General features: G+C 40.5%; 1 protein-coding gene and 1 long non-coding RNA gene across 6 annotated transcripts in view; one reads left to right on the forward strand and one right to left on the reverse strand.

Annotated features, from left to right (window-relative positions):
• The window catches only part of LOC144020037 (myosin IXb), a 32,389-nt gene extending 10,749 nt beyond the window's left edge, over positions 1 to 21,640 (reverse strand). Inside the window, exons 1-28 of one of the 5 annotated variants that reach the window (XM_077523096.1) lie at positions 21,290 to 21,639; positions 18,724 to 19,456; positions 11,724 to 11,818; positions 11,597 to 11,659; positions 11,407 to 11,506; positions 9,371 to 9,471; positions 7,836 to 7,959; positions 7,644 to 7,733; positions 7,450 to 7,566; positions 6,869 to 7,003; positions 6,648 to 6,760; positions 6,411 to 6,552; positions 5,116 to 5,305; positions 4,972 to 5,047; positions 4,704 to 4,796; positions 4,511 to 4,550; positions 4,330 to 4,431; positions 4,167 to 4,247; positions 3,751 to 3,861; positions 3,555 to 3,677; positions 3,334 to 3,483; positions 2,714 to 2,859; positions 2,461 to 2,629; positions 2,288 to 2,376; positions 1,964 to 2,045; positions 1,629 to 1,826; positions 227 to 333; positions 64 to 146 (exon numbers count right to left, since the gene is read on the reverse strand). In XM_077523096.1, the coding sequence (XP_077379222.1) occupies positions 64 to 146; positions 227 to 333; positions 1,629 to 1,826; positions 1,964 to 2,045; positions 2,288 to 2,376; positions 2,461 to 2,629; positions 2,714 to 2,859; positions 3,334 to 3,483; positions 3,555 to 3,677; positions 3,751 to 3,861; positions 4,167 to 4,247; positions 4,330 to 4,431; positions 4,511 to 4,550; positions 4,704 to 4,796; positions 4,972 to 5,047; positions 5,116 to 5,305; positions 6,411 to 6,552; positions 6,648 to 6,760; positions 6,869 to 7,003; positions 7,450 to 7,566; positions 7,644 to 7,733; positions 7,836 to 7,959; positions 9,371 to 9,471; positions 11,407 to 11,506; positions 11,597 to 11,659; positions 11,724 to 11,818; positions 18,724 to 19,455 (3,652 nt within the window). In that variant the 5' untranslated portion in view covers position 19,456; positions 21,290 to 21,639. Of the gene's footprint in view, positions 1 to 63; positions 147 to 226; positions 334 to 1,628; positions 1,827 to 1,963; positions 2,046 to 2,287; positions 2,630 to 2,713; positions 2,860 to 3,333; positions 3,484 to 3,554; positions 3,678 to 3,750; positions 3,862 to 4,166; positions 4,248 to 4,329; positions 4,432 to 4,510; positions 4,551 to 4,703; positions 4,797 to 4,971; positions 5,048 to 5,115; positions 5,306 to 6,410; positions 6,553 to 6,647; positions 6,761 to 6,868; positions 7,004 to 7,449; positions 7,567 to 7,643; positions 7,734 to 7,835; positions 7,960 to 9,370; positions 9,472 to 11,406; positions 11,507 to 11,596; positions 11,660 to 11,723; positions 11,819 to 18,723; positions 19,457 to 21,289 lie in introns of all 5 variants that reach the window. The other 4 variants (XM_077523093.1, XM_077523094.1, XM_077523104.1 and 1 more) reach the window with 4 other exon arrangements.
• Positions 21,394 to 25,425, forward strand: LOC144020089 (uncharacterized). Its single transcript, XR_013283803.1, has 4 exons — positions 21,394 to 21,651; positions 21,816 to 21,850; positions 22,897 to 23,288; positions 25,285 to 25,425. It is a non-coding gene; the product is annotated as an uncharacterized LOC144020089 (long non-coding RNA).

Raw genomic sequence — 25,425 nt, forward strand, 5'->3', positions numbered from 1 at the left:
TAATGTATCTGATCGTCTTGCTTGAGGCAGCCCTTCTAAATTTTAAGGTACATACACACTCACCAGATTTATCTTGCAGGCGAGTGTCATTGTTGGCGGGTGACTTTGGCGCCCACTTGCGCAGGAATCTACTAAGAAACCAAATTCTGTAACAAAAACAATGTTCATTCAGTAACGTGTTTAAAATGATACAACTGTTTGCATCATGCAGAGAGCGGGATTGTACTTCTCGGGTGTGGTGAGTTGTGATTGGTTGGACCGCTGTAGTCCTGAATCATCATTGGAGCTCCTGGCAGGAAGGCTGTACCTGGAGCCGTCCGGCTCCGTGGGCATCTACGATGTAGGCAAGTGTGTCAAAGGTGTCAAAAAATAACTAACTAAATAAAAACATTAAAAAACGACTTTCTTCCCTCTCATCTTTAGTAACCCCAGCCCATCTCCTGCAGTTCTCCCACCACCACACCATTTGCTTGGCACCTTCACCATTTAGCATTAAACACATTTCATGCAAAACTGCATGCACCATGTGTTATGGCCACCAGCCCTTTGTTGGCCTCATGTGCACACAAACAAACAAACAAACAAAAACAAAACAAAAAAAACAAAAAAAGTCTTCTATATAATTATTTTTTTACTGCGGTCAACTTCCTGGCTCTAGTTGTTTATATACGCTATCAACCTGAATTATACTCACTCAAGTGTGTGTATAATGAACATAAGTGAAAACAAGTGAGGAAAAAAAAAAATCGTCTGACAACTTTCATACACTTTTCCATTGTTTTTATGCTAAGCCACAATCTGGGTACAGTTCTTGACTGTTTTTGTTGAAAATACTACTACTACTACTACTACTACTACTACTACTAATAATAATAATATTAATACTACTACTAATAATAATAATAATCCACCTAGATTTTTTTTTTTTTTAATGATGAGCAAGTATTTGGGCCCATTCAAATGATTTGAAAGGCTCAAATGAACTTTTCCAATATAAAACAAAAAATAAAGTCAATAATTTAAACTATCAAAAAATGGAAAATAATCAAATTTTGATACATGTCTTGCTCCAAACCATAATCAACTTAACTGGATGTTTTGTTTTTTTTTTTTTTTTTTTTTTTTCAAGTATAATATATTACCCATTAGAATTGTTTGAGAACTGACACAATCGGATGACATGATTTGAAAGAAAAAAACAACAAAAACAAGTTTGAAAAACCCCATAACAAATACATAATAAAAAAAAATATATACCGTATATACATATATGTATATATATGACGTGTAGGGTAGCACAGTCTTAGCGGTTTGCATGTCTGCCTCAGAAAGAATGGAGTCTCGGCATAGGTCCTCCTACACGGACTTTGCAGGTTCGTGTATTGGTTACTTGCTAAATGATGTACTGTCCCCAATTCAAGAACTTAAATGCGCAAGTCAGAATTGTGAGGTCTGTGTCAATGAATGAGAAACAAGCTATAGAAATAGAAAGAAGTGTTCCCTTTTCTTTCTAAAAGCAACAACGCATTCTCATTGACAAGCCCCACAACATTGCAGTCATCCATCTCTTTTTGGGGAACATGCACATGCAAGACGTGCAATGCGCAGCAGCCTCCTCTGCTCTGTACCTTGACCTGAGATTTGAGAGCACGGACGTCCACGCTACTGGCCGAAGTCTTCAGGGTGGGCGCGCGGGGGCTGAAGGGGGGGAGCGGAAAGCTCCAGTACTCGTTCTCCTTGGAGCCGGCAAAGTTAACCATCAAGCCACTGCGGGCGTAGGCTAAGCGCCGCTTGCGCCTGGGATTTTTGCGCAAACGCACCCTGACCTGACAGGGGGCCAGGGAGATTTATGAAGCACGCATCCTCGAGAGCTTACGTGGTTTTATACAAAAGGAGCCTCCATTTGGGTGTCAAGTACAAACTAAAATGCAAAGCAATGTTTCTAAAACGTTTGTCACATTACCTCGCTAGCAGACGGTGAGCTATCGGAGCCAGATGAGCTGATCTTGGACAGTTCATCAGCGGACATGGACTTCCCCTTGTGCCTGTGGCAGGCAATTACATGATTGGAATGAAAACATGAGACTTCAGGTGAAGTGCATCAATCCACCCATACCAAACATTCCATCTGTACAGTAGATTTAAGTAAAACAAATATTCTTAAAATATCCCATGGGTCATCAGTCCTTATAGTGTATATAGGTGAGGTGAAGCTATACCAGTCTAAACATCCATCCTTATGGTGACTTCAGGGAGGTGAATATGTACTCGTCTCGTCTACACTTACCGGAAGTCATCTTTGCGTTTGTCTTGCCGCCTGTTCGCCTCGGGACTCGATTCGTCGCTGATTCTCTCCCGCCACCTCTCGGCCTTCTCCTTAAAGTCACCAGTGTCTTTGTAGCGCTGGAGGGAGCTGCTCTTCAGTGAGTCGGCATTTTCGGCCGTGTCGTCGCTACTCACTCTGGGGTCCAAAGGCAGTGACAGCGGCCGGTTGAGGGGTGGCGGAGAACCGCGACCACCTCGCCTGTCCCTGGTCGCAGCGGACTGACCGTTGACAGTGCCAGCCTGCTCGCTTCTGTTAGGGCTCACCTCCACGTTGTGTTGCCGACGTAGTCCTTTTCTTAACGAGCTGTACAGTGGATCAAGTTCTGGTAATCTATGCCTATTCATTTCCGTTTTTGTATGGATAACGCAGAAAAAAAATAAAGCCTACCTGGTTCGGGTAGGTCGACCCTCTGATGAATTCTCTTGACTGCTTGTTTTGTGCTCTTTCTCCGACCTCTTGAGTGAAGTCCGCCACGCAGTCTGGATGACAGAGGCGGCTTTACTTCGGTTCTCGTGAAATTCGCGCCAATTCCTCTGGAATGATACAATGAAACAATATGCTTGGTCACCTTAAGTCTTCTCTTGCGTCATTACAAGGTAGATTTTGAATAACTGATCATGATGCTGAACAGGGAAGTAAGTTAAGGTACAGTCAGTCCCTTATAGATCGGGATTGTCCTAACATCCCTCCTTATGGTGCCTTCAGTTGAGGTAAGTAATACCGTGTACACTAAAACGAGAATGTTTGACCAACTTAATTGAAATTGATTCAAGCGGTAACATGATTGAATTAAGCTAATCAAAGTTAATATATTACATTTAATGAATTATGAGGTTATTAAGTTTAATCACTTGAGGTCATTAAACTTAATACATTAATTTGGGATTAACTTAATTCAATCGTGTGTTACCACTTGAAGCAATTCAATTAAGTTGGTCAAGAATTCTCTTTTTAGACTCAAGTTGTTTCAGCAATTCTCTTTTTAGAGTGTACCGGGTGAATGCTACCTGTATAATGAGCGAGGCATCTCTCTTCTGCAGGAAGTGCATCCTCATCAGACATCCTCGGAACCAGCGCTGCAGGACAACGATGCGACGCATCACTTCCTTGTTAAGGGTGTCCTGGAGCAGCTGCCTCTCCTTTTCTTTAAGGAACACCTACATTACAATAGTAGCGCAAAATAGTGAGTGCAAATGGTATTTTTCTTCTTAATTATACCTTAACCTACCTTGGTTTTTCCTATTTGGTAGGTGGTTTGAGCCAAGCCCATGCTGGTGAATAGCTTAGTGATGTGTTCGGGGGAATCGGTCGCCTCTTTAGGAAGCAACATCCGGAATTTTTCAACAAATTCCTGTCATTGAAAAACAGTCATTAGTTCTCTAATGTGCTGAAAAACAGATATAATACAAATAATAATAGAACACCTTAAAAGTATATTTAGCATTATAGCCAGACTTGAGCACTTCAACCATATGCAGGAGCCCAGTGTAGCGGATTTGCTGATGCACAAGTTCTTCGTCAAAGTGAAATTCTTTCTGTAAAAGCAAACATAAACTAAATTAAAGCTGTGAGTAGCTATGCATCGAAAATAATGTCAGAAAAAAAAAGCAAAATAGTGAGGTACAACCAAAGATAAACCCCATAAAGTATGAATTTTGGACCGAAATACAAATCCCCAATAGTGGACCACTAAGTAGCGAGGGACCACTGTATAGTTCTTCAGCATGTGGAAATCCCCAAGATAAAAGATTCCCTCGCACTGCCTGGTGTTCTGGCCTGAATTACTTTCATGTGGAGAGCAACATTACATAATATATCTAACATTGCAATTGGTGCACACCTTTTCAATGTTGGAACGCAAGCAGAAAATGAAGAGAGGTTGGGCTTTTCTGACAATGTCCATCAGCTTCGTGAGTGATGCCTGTGAGTACAACAAGGAGTGTCAATACATCTTTAGATTTGATTTAATGCATAGGAAGTAGCGAAAAAATGAGCAGACAAACCTGAAACTGAGTGCAAACGGTCGCAGTTGCAGGCCGACAGGGGGATTTACGCGTGCGATTGTGCGCCACAACGTGCAGGAGTGAGCGCAAATTCATGAGATTCTGATGGAAGGGGTGGGGGGCATTAAAGAACATTCCACTACACACGAACGCAATCAGGAGAATTAGATGATCACTTCACCTTTGGAATAAGTTGCTTCTGTCGACCGGCTCTTGTTTTCCTGCAGAAAACATAATGTGAAAAGCGCATTTCCCCATATAGCGGTGTTAACTTACGGAACATAAGTGCTGCTGTTTCGGTTAGCAACAGAGTTCAATGGGGTTTAGCAGCATCATTGAATCGAGGTAATTGCAGTTACATGTTTTTCACTCACTTCCTCTTTTCAAAGTTGGTAAAGATGTCCTCAAACACATCAAGAGGATGTTCGTCAGAGCGATCAAAGGAGAAGTCCAGCGTATAGCTGTTGCTACGGACGTCAACAAACAAAGCTTATACCATATACTTAAGAGTGAAACATACTTGTTTAGTGTGTGAAAAAGCTACAACTACATCTCTTCTACACAAGAGACCACAAAAAGAATAGTACAGTTCAACACCACAAAAAATGTGGGGAAACAAATGTAATGGGGACATTGATATACCTGGAAAGTCTGTCCATGTAGCCGCTACTCTGTTTCATGTCCTTGAGGGATTTTCGAGAGGCACGTCGGGCGGCCACTGAAAAACACAAAACCTAAATAAAACATGCGGGCCACGCTTCCAAGCAATCGGCTAAAGCTACCCACTCTTCTCCGCGTGCTTGAGTCCCAAGCTCTTGAATACGGCCAAGATGCGGAAGATGGCTCGGAGCACACCCCAACGGAATAACGCCACGGGACTGGACGCCACCAGGTGATGCAGGAATGCCCGTTCGCTGCCACGGAGAAGAGATACGACTTCAGGCTTCACATGCTCCGTGTTTTTCTCTAAGAAGCCCTGCAAGAACACAATAAATAATTAAATTGCATGAGTGAAATGATGCTGTTTTCTTTTGAAGTTACAGAAGGACAAGTGATATCATTAACCATCAAATTAGGCTGTGATGAAATTAACTCAAAAAGCACCCAGGTCGATCACAGAGTTGAATTTTCAGGGTGTCATAAATAATGCTGTACTATTCACTAACAGACGAGTGGAAAATGAATGGAGTAAGGTTTCCCAGTTAAAAAGCTAGCATATTAACTCATTTTAAATACTGCCATGGTCTTAAAAATGTATTTATACATTCTTTTATTTATTTATTTTCCATGCTAGAGCACAGGTCTCAAACTCCAGTCCTCGAAGGGCCGCAGTCTTGCATGTTTTAGAGGTTTCTCTCCTCAAACACACTTGATTCATCAGCAAGCTGCAGGAACCTAATAATGATCCTCATTATATGATTCAGCTGTGTTTGAGGAGCGAAACCTCTAAAACATGCAGGACTACGGCCCTCGAGGGCTGGAGTCTGAGACCTGTGTGTGCTAGAGCATACAGAATGCTCTGATGCAACCTCTGACCTGAAGAGGTCGCTTAAAGCAATGGTAGTTATTCCAAAAAAACCAAAACAAAAAGGGCCATGTTGCAACAAGCTCTTTTCCCCAGTGTTTTCAACAAGTTTGTGAATTATGATGAAACTTAGCTATATTCTAATGCCATTTGCTGCAAAATGGAAACAGATACAAATACACTTTTTTTTTCCTGATGAAAGAAGAGACTCCAATTGTTCTTTTGGTAGGTTCCATATTTTTTATAGCAATAGAACACAATATTCTGTGGGCCTTGTAAAATCAGTCCATATCCAGTAAAAAGGCCAGGAGCGAAGGGGGCTGCTTCAGCAAAAATGGCTGCGAGTGAATGAGATAATTGGACTGCATTGTTTTCACATAAAAATTGGAGTGTGTGTTCAAATTCATATACAACATACATAACAATAATAATATAGTGGAACCACATGCATGAATCATTTACTTGGCCAGCATATATTATTCTTTTATCATGAGCTGCCTTTTCAAAAAGAAAGTAAAGCTTTAAACACTGTAATCCGTGGGAAAAATAGGCTCACCTTGATGCAATATGTAACACTGCCAGCAAAGTGCTGAATAACAAATGATGACTCGCGATCAATGGAGGCTGCAAAGAGCGAGTCGTCCTTGAGCTGCAGCGTTAACTTGTCCAACAGCACTTCATCTGTCGCTTGAGGGAGGCTAACAAAAACACAAAAACAGACATTTAATCAGTTTTGCTGGATTCTATCACATATTCCCCTAGACAAATGAAATCTGATTAAGTATGGACTCACTTGCTCTCCTCATCCAACATGTGGAAGAGACCTTGACTGATAAGATGAATACATTTGCTGTTGTCACTGTACTCAAAGGTTTGACAGCTGATGCCCTCGGCCTCGTAATCTTCCTGGAAATTTTTTGTTCCAATCAGTATTCACGTAGCAAGAACAGAGCACTTTATCCAAGTGGCGCAAAGAACGATACATTTCAAATTCATATCACTATTTTTACCTACTTGCTGAAGCGTGAAGATTTGCCGGTTAATGTAACATTGAAGCTTCTCGTTGCTGTAGTTGATGCACAGCTGCTCAAAACTGTTTGTGTGCAAGTTTTCCAGGCCAAACAGATCCAGAACCCCGATGGACAAACACTGAAAATCAAACACAAGGCAACATTAAGAAACATAACTTGTACTGTAACACACAGAACATACTGTAGATTAGATATTGTAGCTTAGATATTGTAGCACACCATAAATTAAGATAACATAATTTACAGTAACATAACAGAGGTGTCAAAATTTATCAAAATATCAACAACTACTAATAGACTAATTATTTAGAGCCATTGTCTAAAACTTTTAAAATATATTGAGATAATTTTTATATCGATACCATTAAAATAGCCCTACCATTTATCATAATGTCGAATAAGATACACTACTTCAACATACCATTACACAATCAACATGACCCGCCAATGACTAGCATGCCATAATAGACAAAGTATACCATAATAAAATTAAATGTAACGCAACGTAGAATTCGAATATGTAACACACAAAATAATAATAAAAAAAAAAAAAAGCCGACTTACAGAAATGGATTCCTCCAAGTCCCGCTTATTGTGCATAGCATGGTTGATGTGAAGGACGATCCAGTCAAACAGAGAGGCATACAAAAACTTTGCCATGGAGTCCCGTGCTGCCAGGGCCTTGAAGCAAAATAAAAATTTAACTTCAGTTAAAAATTATAATGCACAATGCAGATGATCAACGAGTCATTGTGTACCTCCTGTAGTGTGTAATGTGAAAACACTGTGTCATTGCCTTGTAAGGCTCTCCTCTCGGTTAAAGTCTTCACTAGCAGTTCCTTTTTGACCTGAAAAGAATAAAATCAGCTGTGATTGACAGAGGTTTTGGGTGCACCGTAATTCATACCCAACACAGCATTCTACTTCGAATTGCTCCGATTTCAACATACCTTGAGTAGGTCTGACAAGGTGGACAAAATGTCAGCCGGCCCCACCTCCAAAACTTCATTGTCCTCTGACAGAGTGAAGGTCACGTTGCCCAAAAGCAAGATAGCTGAGAGTATGGAAAATATGCTGCACACAAACACATTGTTTTCAAGAATGTACGTCAAATTTACAAACACCGCTGCCATTGTGTAGATGCCAGTCAATTTGCATCATTATTCAGCCTCGAAACTGACGCTGCCAGGCACTCGCTTGCAAGCACGCCACATTTTTCTTCGATTGGGGCTTGGCGAGCTCGGACTTGTCGTCGGCATCATTTTTGACAGCAGAAACTGGATGGGGTGAAATTAGTCACTCCCTCGCTTCTTGCCGTCGTTCTAGCGCTAAGACCCTTTAATTGCCAATCTCTAATGCGTAACTTCCTTGGCTGCACCTCTAATTGTTGGTCTTTTTTTGGTCTTAATACGACATTGGCCAGTGGCCACATGCCGGAAAACGTAAAATCATCCTCAACACACAGGGAACTCATTTACACACTTGAATTCATTTGAGAGACTGTATGTCCCTTGGTAGTTGCTGCTGTTTTGGTTAGCAATCACGTTTATATGGCCTCAGTGGGTAACTTTTAGAGAGAAAAAAAAAAGGTCAATAACGCTACGCAACTCAAGTAAATTGGCAGCCAGTGTCTCAAGCAAGTGTGCATCTGTGTTTGTTATACAGCAATATCAAGAATGTGTGTTGACATGGTCTCAACCGAGAGACTAGCATCTGTCTAAGAGGAGGAGGTAAGTATAGCCTGGGTTAGTGGAAGTTAAGGAGCGTCTTCACCGCATATGCACATACACGCACATGTGGTGCATTTTTTCAAATTCAAATAATCTGTAACCCATTTATTTTTAAGTATACGGGTACCTTGCGATACAAGTTTATTTTGTTCTATGACATGCTCATTATTCAAACATCCGAAAGCACCATTTCCAATTGAAATTAATGGAAATGCTTGTGAAATTACAAATGTATATGTTTTGATTTTGGCCGTCTAATTAATTGGTCCGATATTACTAATTTTTTTACTTACAAGATCATCTCGCGGGCTGGATAAAACCCCTTGGCAGGCCTGATCCGGCCCACGGGTCGTACATTTGGCACCACTCAAAAATTCAAAGTATATTTTGATTAGGAAAAATAAACTAGCCTGCATTTTCAATTGTTTTAATTTGTTTTGGAGAAATCAGTTAAATAACTAATCTGGAAACGCCCCGTTTTCATCAGCAATCTGAATACGGTCAGAAAACAAGCCTAAAATCACTACCGAGTCATTTTGCATGTAATTTTTTACTGTTGACATCAGTTTTAAGTCCAGAGCAATAAAATAAGTGCCAATGTTTGCGTTATTACTGAGGTCCTTTAAAACAATTTCAGGAGTGGCGTCACTAACTTGGGGTTTTTCCACAATAAGCGACAAGGCTCCTCTCAAGCTGTAAATGTCGAAAGTTTACTGAACTTGCAAAAATATGGTAACCTTTAAATGTGGACATACTGTTTCTTAGTGGAGGGCAGGAAGCCAACCATCTCCATGGCTTGATGGAGCCTCTTGTACTCCTGCACTAGTTTCTCCTCATCGTCTAAGGGGAGGTCTTCCTGAGGAAAAAAGTAGAACAGATCTATTCAAACATGGACACACACACAACATTGTGGATTGAATGCACGTCAGAGTCTACTGGTGTGTCAATCATTGTTAAAGATTCCGTCTTCACATAAGGTCAATCGTATACAGTTTTGCCCAGAAATCTCTGTCCATAAATTCATGTTTCTGTACTTTGGTGGGTTCTGCTGATTTGGTTTACAACAGAGATCAAATGTGCTTAGAAGTGTGTGAACAAAGAGCACTCATATCGTTAGAATTGGTGACGCAGCATGTTGGTCATTAGCGAAGATTCTTTTGCATGCTTTGTTCCAGGTGAATAAGCAATTTTATGTTTATCATCACGAGGAGGCTCCTGTTAGGTCTAAGTGTGACAGCAGCGGAGGTGTCACTCTGAAGACCACGTGTAATAAGAGGTGCAACAATTAATTGATCAAATTAATTGATAACGAATCCATTATTGATTAGGGTAATCATTTAGAGATCTGGCTTTTTTAACTTGGTTTGTGCATTTTCTACACTGTCAATTTGAAACAATGCCATACTATTAAATAAAGGGATAGAAAACAAACATTGAAATTCACATTGAAATCAACTTGACACTTTAAAGGGATCGTTCGGATTTTTTAACATGAATCTCAATTTGATCCTCACCTCCCTTGTGTGCGATCAGCACTGACTTACCCCTGAAAGCGTTCTGTGACACGCGTTCTGGTTCGGCGTTGGACGAGAGGAAAATAGTCCAGTAAGCTGGCTGGGGTCTCGGAAATAAAGCGCTTTCGCCCTGTAGAGCGCTAACCGACGCACTGCAGCCAGCTAGCTGATACTTCAGCCGAAAAGGCAAACAACTTCAGGCGGAAGTATCAGCTAGCTGGCTGCAGTGCGTCGGTTAGCGCTCTACAGGGCGCCGCGCAGTGATACGAACGAACAGAAAAGTAGTGGCTGGCGGTAATGGCGGCTGACTTTATTCAGGAAAGAGTATTGTGATGGAAATGTATCACGCTTTTGAAAACAAATAGTTTTTAGAAGAAAAACGCTTTATTTCCGAGACCCCAGCCAGCTTGCTGGACTATTTTCCTCTCGTCCAACGCCGGACCAGAACACGTATCGCAGAACGCTGTCAGGGGTAAGTCAGTACTGATCGCACACACGGGAGGTGAGGATGAAATTGAGATTCACGTTAAAAAAGCCGAACGATCCCTTTAATTTCCTGTTATGCTTGTTTCTATGGTCTCCTGGGAGACTTTGGTGAATATGATCTGCTGCATGTCAAACCATATAGCTGGGAAAGGCTTATTTTAAATTATTTTTTAAACTACTGCTTCTTCAATGCAAATGCTATGGTTTCCACACAGACATGAAACCGCTGAATCCATTTCAACTCTGGTGCTAACCAAAACAGCAGCACTTACCAAGGGAACATTAACAGTTCCTTAGAATAATTAAATTATGGAAAACAAGTTCACTTTGCAGTAGTAAGATTATCCTACATTTCCAATTAATAAATTTTAAATATATTTTCTAGTGTTAAACTTTAAAGTGGACTTTCTGACCCACAATATAACAGGAGGGTTTTAATATCTCGATTTGGAATACAGCTTCAGTAAAAAGACTCCTTAGCTGTCTGCTCAAAACATTATGTTCCCTCTCCAAGGTTGTCTGATACTTCTAGATAAGAAAACTCTTCGAAAGCATTTCAAAAGACACATGAATAGAAATCAGGTCAGTTTCTTGCAGTCACTTGATGCCTGTGAGTTATGCAAAAACTCCTACGCCTCCTACCTTTATATCATTTTACCTGATGTAGCCGCATATGCATTTGAATTATACTATAAAAGTGATTATTCAGTATAACAATGACTTCTGATGGACAAAGTTAGTACAATATTCAATGCTCAGACCGTACCTTGCCTGACAAAGAGCAAAGGTACCTGCTTGAGGTAGAGGTAATCCTGAGGGGCTAACAAACTAAACTCCTCCCGCTCCTCTTTGGACGCTCCCGCCAGCAGGTAATAGAAGACGTGGTAGTTTCTGCATGTAAACCCAACAGTCATAAATGCATTTGTGTTGATAAAAGGATTTTATGACGATGGCTCTTGAAAAGGTGTATTTCACGTTTACCTCTCCCTCTGATCTCTGTGAACCAGCCGGGACTTTTGAAGTAGGTACGTCTTGATAACTGCCCTAAAAGACAAAAAAGAGCATTAACACATTGTTGGACGATTACTGCCTAGTTTTAAACTCTTACCCTCGGATGACGCCGCTCTCCAGGTAGTTGAGCTGGATGAACTTCCCGAAGCGACTGGAATTGTTGTTTGCTACTGTCTTTGCGTTGCCAAAAGCCTGTTGGAGACGTAGGAAGACTGCAGTTAGGGTATGAAGCAGACATTTTTGAGTCATTCTGGTAAAAATTTCCATTTCGAAGCAACCCCGGAAGACACTGTCACTTGTGCACATGAAATTTGTCTATCATGAGTAGAACCACAAAATAAAAAATTAAAAAAAGTCTCAAGAGCAGCCCAATTTGTTTGAAGTGAACATTTTAAAGTTGTTTTGGTCAAAAATAAACCTTTTCAAACCAGGCCTAGACGTGTTTTTAAATTCAGTCCCTGAAACCAATTTCACTTAGAAACATGAAATTTGCTAGACATGTTTATTAGGCTATGACACAAAAAGACAAAGGAAATCTGGTATCACAGACTGAACAACAATTTTTAGGATCATGTTATCCAATTCTAGGGATCCTTCAAAAACAAACTTTGCTGCACATTATATTAGATTGTTACTAAATTGAGCTACTGTATGAGATAGGTGGATGACTATTGCAAAAAATGGTGCTGTTGTGTGATGGGCCTGTAGGTGCATTGTAGTTAAGTTTAAACTGATAGTTCAGATTTTTTGACATGAATCTCTATTTCATCCTCACCTCCAGTGTGTGCGATCATCACTGACTTACCCCTGACAGCGTTCTGTGACACGAGTGTTGGACGAGAGGAAAATAGTCCAGCAAGTTGGCTGGGGTCACCGAAATAAAGCGTTTTTCTTCTAAAAACAATGTGTGTCAGAACGCTGTCAGGGGTAAGTCAGTGCTGATCGCACACACTGGAGGTGAGGATGAAATAGAGCTTCATGTAAAAAAAATCCGAACTCTCTCTTTAATGACTGGCCATAAACACAAGACTCAATAAGCTTCACAACGTCAGATACCACTTGACCTGTCCAGTAAAGAAGATTTAATGATGATGGTGACAGTGGATTATTTCACCTTACATTTTACCTATGGGGGAAAAATATGGCTTTAAAATAACTTGGACGTCAACCAACGTCATGGAAGCGATTGTGTTCCATGTTGGAGGATCAACTGTTTTACTCTCCTGATAGGCATGGCCAACATTTCCTTCCCACCCACAAAGAAAGACACACACAGGCCATTCCCCCACAGGGAAGATAAAACTATATCTGAGACCTGAGTCGTTGAAAGAAGGCACAGGTTGTTCCTCATTCCAGTGGCAACGTTGCTGAGGGTCGTGTCTTAACAGGCCAACGCATACGGAACTCCGCTACACCTGAACAGTGCGCTCAAGATACGCGCTGGAAGGTACTGTACACGGAACAGCATCTCTGGAATGTTCCGCTTGGATGCTATCATCTTTTTGTGGATATGTGGGAATAATGATGAAACTGCTACATGGGGGAGTACTGTCACCATGGCAACAGCTTTGTTGACAACTAGAGTGCTTAGAGACACCAGCCATTTAATAAATACAATTATGGTACAAAATTGTTTAATAACATTTCTTGTATTAATGTGGTTCACGTTTACATATTGACATTGTTCCTGACTTATCCAACTAGTGCACAAACCTCCACGAAAGAGCAATTAACCACCTCTATTAATGAACACATTACAATGTTTTGGTTTATGATGAACCTCTGGTGCATGCATGGTAACCTCAGAATTTGTAAGATGAACGTACCATACAGTCACAAACCCATGCTAATGTAGTAGTAAATGGACTGAACTCACTACCATATGGTGCTCAAAGCGCTTTACAATGCACCTCATATTCACCCATTCACATACCAGTGATCAGCTGCCGCCATGCAGGGCGCTGCCAGGTCCCACTGCGAGCAAATTATAGTTCAGTGTCTTGCTCAGGGACACTTCAACATGGTCACCAGGGCAGAGGATAGAACTCATCACAACCACTGCGTTGGGAGACAATCGTTTTACCACTGAGCCTCACTGTAAAGTCAGTCATTAGCAAAATCATTATTACTATAAATATTTGAATGAAAAACACTTTCAGGCGATTGACGTAAAACAATCCAGTAAACTGCTATTTTTACAAGTTAATATTGAGCGGAAGGATTATAAAGGAATAACATAAATTACTACAAATTCCCCCAATATCAACTCCAGTTATCATTGTGCCTTTTCTGCAAACTACTTTCTGCAGGCCCATAACTGAGTAAAAGGTTGAACGGATAGGACTTGGCAACCTGCAAATAAATAAATATTACCAAAATTACTTATTGTAGACTTAATTACTTAAAGGCGCGGTCTTCCGTTTTCACTCAGGTAAATGCACTATATAAATACAGGATTTATACCAATGAACTCCTTCTCAGTCTACACCTCTGGGCTTCTGTTATTGTGTGGTGGTGATTTTTAGGGTTGCACGATTAATCTAAATCTAACAGACATCGAGGTTTGATCAAGTGCAATAACCTAATCCCAAAACAGTGCGGTTTTAGATAGTTTTTCTTTTTTTCCCCTTTGGCGTTTGCGTGATAGCTGTATTAGCCAACCACAATTGCGCGCAAGTCTTAATAATGGCGCTGGCCAATCAGCGTTGTTGGCTCATACATGTTAGTCTGTGCTCCGGTGCATTCTTTTTTTTTTTTTTTCCTCCCCCACACTCACTCACGTGAGTGAGTGAAAAAAAAAAAAAAAAAAAAAAAAAAAAAAACGTGCGTGCTGTCAAGTTGCCGCGGGAGTGATGTCAAAGCAGCCGACAAATTTACCCGGCCCCGTCTGCGACACGCCCCCCGCCACCCTCCGCTCTGCGATTGGCTGGAGGGTTAAACAACTGTCTGTCCACAGAAACGTCCCGCTGTTGACAAAACAAACACAAAATGGCAAAATACAGGCGTATGGGGGAGTTGGGGTTTAGGAAAAAAATCACAACCACACATAAGAGAAGCCCAGAGGTGTACATTGAGAAGATGTTCATGGATATAAATCCCGTATTTATATAGTGCATTTTCCTGAGTGAAAATGGAAGACCGTGCCTTTAAAGAACTTTTCAATAGCAAATACATTCAAATTTGTTACAGGTAATGTGCACTCATTGTCTGCTTATGTAGTCCTTTTTTAAAATTGTTTTATTTTTTTAAGCACCGTTTGTCAAATCAAAGATTCTAAATTCACAAGTGGTTTTTAAAATAACCTTCGCACTGAACTCAAGTAGCATGTTACATTCCTAAAATAATGGCTGTTACTTTTTCAATTTTCTTTCAAAAAACACAAAAATCAGAACCAAATATTGTTTATCAATAATTTCATTGTAATTGAATGATTTGTTTTACTAAGGAGGATGTTGTCGATTTTAGCAGAGGTGGCCAGCATCCTGATAAGTTGTTTAAGGTAAAAAATACATTTTTGACACGTTTAAGGCAACTTGTTTTTTTTTTTTTGGTATGGAGGTATTAGGTGGTCATTATTTTATGAGGGTGACAAGTGTGTGTGTGTGCCTGAGTGCACGATGTGACGTGCGTATTCAGCTGCAAACCTGGCCGAGCCTGTTCTTACACGTTTCACCTTCCCTCTCTGGTGTTACCTCTCCAAGACAACGCCCTGCATATTCCCACCGTGAAGCACAGCACACCCAACACAACAAAATGTACAACTAACGTGAGTCATTGGGACAAAGGGGAATCCTCACATTGGGAGGGGGAAAAAAAATGCACCAAAACAATTCCAGTAAATCGTAAACAACATCCCTTCACACTCATGCACGTGAATTCAATTGACCGCATTCCATTACGCTTGCGTTTCGGTCCTAATTGTGATCAAATTCTGAATGGTTTGGCTAAAAGTCACACCACTACAACCACTGTCTCCCAATGCATATTAAATCAGGAAGCCAAACTAAAATCCGCATAACGGGATTTGATCCAGCCCACAAAAAAAAAAAAAAAAAGGTTTCCTGGTGAAAGGTTCATCAAACTTAGCTGATCGTCAAAGTCCAAGGCCTGGTGATTTATTTGAAAGAACTGAATAATAACAGAGACAATAATTCCTAGAAAGCCTTCGCACCACCTAATGCAGTGTCCAAAACTCGGTCCTCGAGGGCCGGAGTCCTGCAGGTTTTGGATATTTCTGTTCTCCAACACACTTGAAGCTCATCAGGAAGCGCTGAATAATAAGCCTGATAATTAGGGGTGTTAAAAAAAAAAAAAAATCGATTCGGCAATATATCGCGATATTACAGCACGCAATTCTAGAAATCGATGCAATAGGTGGCTGAATTGATTTTAAACATCCATTTTTGATGGAAAACTATTCAACAAAACGTCTTACTTAGGGATCGGATTCACACCGTAAGCATGGAAGAATGTTATATTAATAGAACATGAAGCCTTAATATTTTATTTCAATGCTGTTCAAACATGAAACTGTCTATTAAATACAGTGGCTCACAGTTATAAGGCTTAAGTTACATTTTCATTTAAATCTTACAGTGTACAAGTTTACTGATTAGTATTTTCTAAATTTGGAGTAAAATTCACAACAATCGACTTGTAAATTCGTATCGGGATTAATCGTATCGAATCGAATCGTGACCTATGAATCGTGATACGAATGGAATTGTCAAGTACTAGGCAATTCACACCCCCACTGATAATGATCCTGTTGCTTTGAACAGGTGCAGGGAAACGTCCCAAACCTGCAAGACTCCGGCCCCCGAGGACCGAGTTTGAACAAAACAAAGCTGAAAACAATGATGACCAGGCCCATGATTCTCTTTAGGGTTAGACCTTTATCACACACATAAAACCCCATTTGTGACCAGATTTTTACAACTTTAGAGTTTTATAGGTGCCATCAAACTGCCATACGCCGTTTGCATAAAATGACAAAAACTCAAATTCCTTATATGAAATTTAGCATTGCCCATGTATCTAGTATATGAAGCTCAAATTAGGTCACAATTAGATAAAATCACTATGATTTTGTTCTTGAAGAACCCCTGGAAGTGGATGACCCTAAAAATGGCCGCTTTGAACCAAAATAGCAGACTTGCTGTGTATTTCATTCATGTGTCTACTCATGATAAACATGCCTATTAAATTTCATGTTTCTCAATGAAACTGACTTTGGGGCGGAATATGAAAACATTCCAAGGCATGCACGCTACCAAACACATTGTCATCAATATGACCTTTTAAAAAAAAAAAAAAAAAAAAAAAAAAAAAAAAAAAAAATGGGGGGTGGGGGGGCTATTTCATCATGATGCAGACGCTGATGATACATTTGCCTACCAAATTTCATGTTGTGAAGTGAAACTGTTACCACTACTTGCCTCCTACCTGTAGATCTATGAAGGTCACATGATCTCCTGTCCACATGTTATCAATCAGCCTAGTTTCATATCCATGTGAACTCAAACCATGTTGCACTGGTTTGGCAACTGAAACTGAAAGCTGTTGCGACTACTGATTGTACTTACTACTGATGACTACTCTTTACAAAATAAGGTGACCATGGCACAAAGAGAGAAGCCACTTAGTGAGAAGACCTGTGAGAGGCTGCAATGTGACATTGACTGACTGAAAGAAAAAAAAGAGCAGCAGCTAGGCTACATGTTAAACTTAGTTGATAATCAGACAGAAAATGTGTTCATCTCATGAATCATGGTGAAATTGAATATACTGAACATGAGGCCCCAAAAGTCACTCAGTTCCATCTTCTACAAACACTTAAGGAGGGAATTGGCCCAAGTGAACCCCATTCGGAATCAGGTAATCGTAGATTATGGCAACTTTAAATCGCAAATCTCGTTTTTTTTCTTCTTCTCACAGACCATATACGTAATGTGAGCGGCTCATGGTGTCACATTGTGCTGACCATGATTTGATGTGAAAAAGGTGAGATTTTTTGCCCTGGCCCAAACACAGAATTTATTGGATGTGTCTACCATAACAGGACGCAGTACTTTGGCGAAGTCCTACTAGGGAAATAGTTCTTTATTTCTGCTTCATATCCCAAGGCAAAACCCCCCACAGATTTCTACAATTTAACCTTTAAGAAATTTGAAGGGAGTTTCTCTTATGACAAAACATCACATTGGCATTTCCAAGCTTTGTAATCATTCAGCACTTTTTAGTGACAGTCATGCAGAAAATAGAAATCTAAAGTGTTTCCTGTACGCAATGTCTGTACTATTTGCTTTCCTCTTTGGAGCAGAAGTGATGATGAATGTGTCCTAAAAATAAAACAAAAAGAGGATCTGAGAAAGAGGGTCTTAACAAATGTGTAAAAATCAGTACTTGTGACTGGTTGCTCATTAATCTAGGATACAAAACAAAGGAATTTCAAATATTCTTGCATTGTCTTTTACATGGTCCTATATTAAACAATATCTGATTTGCACTGATAGAACAGTGGAATCCTGGACTAGCTGTCATATTTAGTTGTAGGTATGAATAATGCCCCCAGAAAGGTCTGAAAAAAAGATGGATCCATTCCACAGTCTAGATCAGGAGTCTCCAAGCACGGTCCTCAAAAGCTTGTATGGCTCGTTTTTTTTCTTTTTTCTTTTTAGTTTAAAATGTCTGACCTCAAAATAATTCTATGGGCCATTGTGTTCAAAAAGTAGAATTCTTGTCAGTTATTTGCACCTTTTTGTATAGTAAATAGTAAATACTAAATCCTTGTGGCGAAGGCCACATTCTAAACACACAAGTACTTACTACTACTACTGCTGCTTCTTCTACTTTCTTTCGTTCTTTTGGCTGTTTGCAAATACTTTTGGCGCATTACCGGTAGTGACTACCTTCTGTAGCTTGCTCCAAGAAAGTAGAAGAAGAAATGTCATTTTGTTCATTCTAATCATGACATGAACTTTACATAGCGTTCCATCTCAACCCACAGACTGCAGCTTTCTTGTTCTTAATATAATTTAAAAAATAAAAAATAAAATAAAATAAGAGAAAAACAAAAACAGCATCACGTGTCCTACCTGCAGCACAGGGCTGGCCCCGAGGATTGCACGCTCCATGCCGCTGCAGTACGTTTGTTGGCTGAGAGCCGTCAGGCAGTGGACAAGATAGCTGCTGCTCTCAGTCTTACCAGAGCCACTCTCGCCAGACATCACCATGCACTGGTCCACCTTGTAGTTGAGCATGGCTCTGTAGGCCAGGTCAGCCATGGCAAAGATGTGCGGGCTGAGCTTGCTGAGAGGCTGGTTCTCGTACAGCTTGACATACTTTGGGTTGTAGTACGCCGGCAGGAACTTGTTGGGATTGAGCGCGACCAGGATGTTGCTGGCATACGTGTAAATTTTTTGCTTGAGGAAACGACAGCGTAAAGCCTCCACGATGGCATCCTCGGTCACGGCGGGGAGGCTGCAAAGGTCGTCGTACACCTCAGCGGGGTTCTTCTCTGCCTCCTCCAGGGTGAAGTAGTACCCGAGGCTCTGCGAGTGCCACTTCTGGACCTCCGGGGGCCACAACAGGACCCTCTCCATGGGGACGTCATTGACACACAGCAGCCGCTTCTCGTCGCTGCTCGTCGTGACCTCCAGCAGGCTGTACTGGCGGCTGGCGTCCAGCCCCAGAGTAACCACGGCATTGGAGACCACCGCTGCGGCCGTGTCTCCCGCACCCACCTGCAGCGAGCAGTGGGCGGCCGCATCCTGGGAGAGCTTCTGGTAAATCTGCACAACACGGATCTCTCCATTGGAAATACTCATCCTGACACAAGGATGAAGACAGACGGAATACAACATGAGAATATTTCTAACAAACTACTTAAACTACTCACTTTTACCCTAAAAAAAAAATGCACGTTATTTTTAACTTACAGTCACAACAATTTAAAAAAAAAAAAAAAAAAAGTGCTTGCAAAAAAAACATGTTTTTTCTTCACTTCTTCCAGATTCTCAATCATCAAGGTGACGGGCACGGTAAACATCAAGGCTGAATTGAGGCAACTGGGCTCTTTGTGTTTGTTGAATTTATTGCCCATCCATCCATTTTCCAAACCACTTATCCTCACGAGGGTTGCGGGCATGCTGGAGATTATCCCAGCCGTCAATGGGCGGTGTTTTATCAAAAACAACTTAGACAATTGTGCCATCACTTGTAGTCCAATGAAAATATGTAAGAGTGAGCAAAAGATTGTAGTGTTATCACTTATTACTACCATGATGGGAGTGATACAAGTCAAACACTGGTAAATTGAGCTCCAAACCAATGCTCAATCTAAAAACACAAAATTAGGATTTTTTTTTGTATTAATTGTAGGGGGGGGGGGGGGGGGGAAAGTATTTGGAAAAACATTTCGTTTTTTTTTTTTTAAATATATATTATATTATATTATATATATACACACAAGTATTATTGATGCCTCCCTGGAAAGGTATTCCGGGCATGCCCCACCGGCAGGAGGCCCCGGGGTTGATCTAGGACACGCTGGTGAGACTATGTCTCCCAGCTGGCCTGGAAACGCCTTGGGATCCCGTTGGAGGAGCTAGATGAAGTGGCTGGGGAGATTGAAGTCTGGGCTTCACTGCTAAAGCCGGATTAGCAGTAGAAAATGGATGGATGGAATATATATGCTAAATGAATATTAAAACAAACAAATATTAGAAAAAAATACAAAAGCATTGGATGGAAAAGACAAATATTCTTTTTTGCAGAAAAGTAGAAAAATACGGTACACAAATTATATATATGAAAATGAAAAACAGACTTCAATATAAAAATATCAGAAAAAACAGTAAGACAAAAACAAAAGAGAAAAGCACAAAATTACAGAAAAATATATTAGATGCCTGCTACCACCATTTTTTAATCTTTTCAAATCTAGCTAACTTGTTCTTTACCTTCCAAGTTGTATCTTTCTGAAGTTCACTTCTTTTCATTTGTTTCTTTGTTGCTTGCTGTTTCACCAGATGAGAGAAACTGAAAATAACGCCTTCTCTCGAAGATGCTAAATAGGGTATCAACGATGAACAACTTTGAACTTTTAATAGGCTACTTACTGTCTGAAATGTTAACATGGTTGACTGGTAGACAATTTTATTCATACGATTTATGTTTTACCTGCAAGGGCTAAGTGATAATATAAATTGTGTTGTGTAAACATTGAAAGTGATTTACTGGATAATTTATATTTTAATTATGATTAACATTTTTAATGGCCTGAATCAGTAAAACATATACCAAATGAATCACGATTTATTTTTTTATTATGTAGATTTTTTTTTTTTGCCGAAAAAAAAAAAAAAAACACACACACACACACAGGCTGTTAATGTTTTCAAGGTATGCTAGTTAATTGTCAAACAAATTACGAGGACTATGTGTCTATTACAACTTTCAGTAAGCCTATTTGTGACTCGAGTTCTTTTTAATGTTTCGTGTATTAAATTTTTTTTTTCTAGTATTAATTAGTATTAAATGCTAACTTTCGAAATGACTATTTTCCAATCTCAACAATTCCATTCAGAGCAAACACACCCTACTGATCAACTCTGCGACACTAGTTAAGGTAACACTCTGCGATGATAAAATAGAGCTTACCTTTTAAGAAAGAAAGACTCATTTCATCTTGAGAATACACTTCTGTCGATGAGTTTTTTCGTTGTAAAGTATGTTTAAAAAAAAAAGTCCAATGACACGGCGACAGGGAGGATAACGAAGATAGTTGCTTCACCTGCGTATTCCGGTGAAGGTAGGCGAATAAATCACTCAAGTCCACTTTTAAATGACGAAGAAGCTACTTGGGAGCACTTCGGCGACTATAACGCTCCCTTTTCAGAGAAATGAGAAGTATGTTGAGTCGTTTTCAGGATTTGCGTGACGTCTTCTCTCCTGCTGCTTGTCGTCAGAGGAAAGTTGAAAAGTTACTTCCTATTTTCACCCCCACACCCACACGTCTCGAGGTAACAATTCAGTTTTACGTCAGTTGAACTTATATTTGTACCTTTTAAGTGAAAATGATATAAAAGGAAAAAAAATACTTAAAGCAGGATCTTTTTTTTTTTTTTTTGTAGTTTAGCTTGAGAATACAGACATGACGTGTATTCTAATGTACATGTCGTTTCAGGTGCGCTTGAGGGCTCAGGCGCCCTCCCAAGGCAGGTAAGTGTTACTACAAGATCATTTATTTATCTTTTGGCCAAACTCAATGAACGGCTCGCATCGCAGCCTCAATTTTGTTACTTTATTCATCACTTGTACATGAAATGATATGGCTTTCTGCTATTTTATTGCAAAACAAACAACGCACAGTTGTTCAACAGGTGTGTAGTGGTAAATCATACACTTTTACTTAATGAGTCCAAAATCCATAATTTGATGTAAAGTCATGTAATTTTCTCAATGTTCAAATTAAGTTCAAAGGACTTGGCTTAGTCTTCAACTAAACAGGCATAGATTTCACACTATCTACATTTGTGAGTAAATTGATACAATCTCAAAATTATTTAATATAATGCATAGAATTTTTCTGATAATTTTGTTTGGTGGTGTCCTGTGAGATTTTCCTAATGTAAAAAATACGTGCCTTAGCTAAAATAAATAAATAAATAAATAAATAAATAAATAAAGATGATAATACGGGTTTCAGCTTAAAAACCTCTCCCTAAAATTCTCTCTCCCATGCATGTGTACCGAGTCAACTTGAATGATGTTATTTAGAATTGATAATAATAATAATAATAATATTTTACGAGGGCAGCACGGTGACTGACTGATTAGCACGTCCGCCTCCCAGTTCTGAGGACTCGGATTTGAGTCCAGGCTCCGGCCTTCCTGGGTGGAGTTTGCATGTTCTCCCCGTGCCCGCGTGGGTCTTCTCCGGGTACTCCGGTCTCCTCCCACATTCCAAAAACATGCATGGCAGGTTAATTGGGCGCTCCGAATTGTCCCTAGCTGTGCTTGTGAGTGTGGATGGTTGTTCGTCTCTGTGTGCCCTGCGATTGGCTGGCAACCGGTCCAAGGTGTACCCTGCCTACTGCCCATAGCCAGCTGAGATAGACTCCAGCACCCCCGCGACCCTTGTGAGGAATAAGCGGTCAAGAAAATGGATGGATGGATAATATTTTACATTGTATGCCTGATATTTGAGTTGAAGTTTGAGCTATTAATCATTCTTGCCTTATGTTTGCATATGTCTTGTCTCTCAGGAGGTCATTGTTTTTGTTTTGGACTATGCAGCAGCTTCTGTGTGTGAAATCAGATCCAGTCTGGAATGACGGGCAGTGCATTCCTGGGCTAATGGGTTAGCTGACCCCCCCCCCAAGAGACCTGACCAGTAGTAGATTTTCATAGTAAACTGCTGCACATGAGCTTTATACACGCCTTGATGTATTATTGCATTTAAAGTTATTTTTTTTTCTTGAATAATATTATTAGATTTGATGTCCCTCTGCGATTGGCTGGCAACCAGTCCAGGGTGTACCCCCCTTACTGCCCAGAGCCAGCTGAGATAGGCTCCAGCACCCCCGCGACCCTTATGAGGAATAAGCGGTCAAGAAAATGGATGGATGGATTTGATGACCCTTGTTCCACTGAAAAGGTGAATTTAATCGTTTGACAATATAAATCTGATAATGAGGAACTTGTCCTCTGCTTCCTGTGTGTAAAGTTCAGGATGTTGGCAGTTAACAGAAGCCTCTTAAAAAAATACGGCCTCAGTTAACAGAAGACACAAATGTATTACCGGCCTTTGTGTTTTTACACAGAACCCGTATGTACTTTCACACAGTGACACAGCATCAGAACCCAGTGATATTGCAGTTATCTTCAAACAAGTATTATGGATTTAGACCTAAATCTCAGAATTCATTTCATAGGTTCTTTAACTGGCTTTGCTTTTTACACATGCAGCAAAGACATGAGATTGCCATGACTGTCTGCACTTTTCATACAATACAGAACCGTGACAGTTATACACCTTTACACAGAATTGCACAAAGCGTGGATATTGTCATAACTGTGTGCACTTTTCACACAGTAACACATCGTCAAAATTCCAAGTGGTTTTTGTGTCTTGCCTTTCTGGTATCCCCTCACATGCCCACTTCTGTTATGGGAGTAAAGGAGTAAATTGTCAGCTTTTACAGGCATTATGAAAAGGGCAGAAGTAACCGCCAGCTTGGAGGAGGAGAGTGAAGTAAATTGCTTCGCATTTTTCACATTCTCAACTTGGAGTAATGTAATACAGAAGGAGGAAGGGCAGGCGGGCAGCAGAATTTTGGATGCTCTGCTAGGATTTTTGAAGTCTGGGCTGTAGAGGGCACTGTTGCATTTATTAAAGAAAGGCCCCCTGATGTGACAAAGCAGCTCAACTTCAACTATATCTTTCAGAGTGACAATCGCAGTCATACAAAATTTAGTAACTCCATAACCTAAGGGCTCCACAGTATCATTAATGGGTATCCAGTTGCATGCAAACAACAAAAACAACATCAGTGAACATAGCATGGATGAACTTTGAACCCCACAGGAGCAAGTGGGAGTCAGGGACACATTCCAAGCTGTCACGTCTGCTGTCCTGCTTCCTGCTGCGCCCACCCCAACCTCTGATGCTCGCTGAGCTGAGGTCTCCAGTGTCTCAATTATCAATGTATTTATTTTTTGTCAATGTTTTTCTCAAAAATTCTGATTTATACAACTTTTAGAGGTTCCTTTTTATTTTCATGCCACATTTGATCAGCTAAGACAGATTTGGTCACTTAGACAAAGTCACTCAATATCAGAGACCTGCCATTTAGATTCCTTTTGAACAGAGCCCAGCAAAGACAGAATATTGCCACACCTCTCTGCACTCCAAGGGACTCTGTATCAGAACTGTAACTGAAAAACTGGCAATTACCAACCTTCACTTTTCACACATGACCTAACAAAGTAGTGTGTGCTACAGGAGTATTGTACTACGCAGATTCACTGTGTTTTCAGTGCCGCCTATGTATTGTACTGAATGGTCCATGATTTGACTGGAGTATGAAGGCATTCAAAGCAACACTGGCTCCTTCCAGATTGCTGTCACGTCAGCGCCACAATAATTCAGAGACGCTGCAGCACACGCAGACACGCCGACACTGAATAAAAAGACCGTCACTTAGGAAAATAAGCGGCCCTGTCTGCTCTGAGCCAAGATGGGACATGGTGCCATGCCAGTTCTGCATTTTAAAAAGCAAACTTCGTCCTCAGAGCTCAGCTTTTCCTCCCAAAAGGTTCAGCCAAGGTCTCCCGGCGGTTGGCCAGCTCTCTTTTGGCGGTTGTTTGCAAAAGTACATGGACAACTAAACAAGCTTTCTCCAAATGAAGTTGTACATCATCTTAATTGCAATCTCCATTGTTGGTAACTTATGGCAATACAGAAGATCCTCCACAGTGGAAGACAATCCGTGATGTTGGTTGACTTACAAGTTCTTTTAACTTTGAGTTAATAAATTTTTGTTGTCACAATAAAAAAAAAAGAACTTTCTTAACCGTATTACAAGTACAAGGAGAAGTCAATGATTTAAATAATATAAAACTACTCATCCAATGCCTGACTGACTTGGCAGACCCAGACGTTGAGACTGAGTGGACCATATTCCATGCCTCCATTGCTGAGGTGGCCGATCGGAGCTGTAGCCGTAAAGAGGTCTGGTGCTGTCATGGCGGCAATCCTCAAACCCACTGGTGGACACTGGCGGTAAGGGATG

This window comes from Festucalex cinctus, chromosome 1 (assembly GCF_051991245.1).
Source record: "Festucalex cinctus isolate MCC-2025b chromosome 1, RoL_Fcin_1.0, whole genome shotgun sequence".
Classification (NCBI taxonomy): Eukaryota; Metazoa; Chordata; class Actinopteri; order Syngnathiformes; family Syngnathidae; genus Festucalex; species Festucalex cinctus.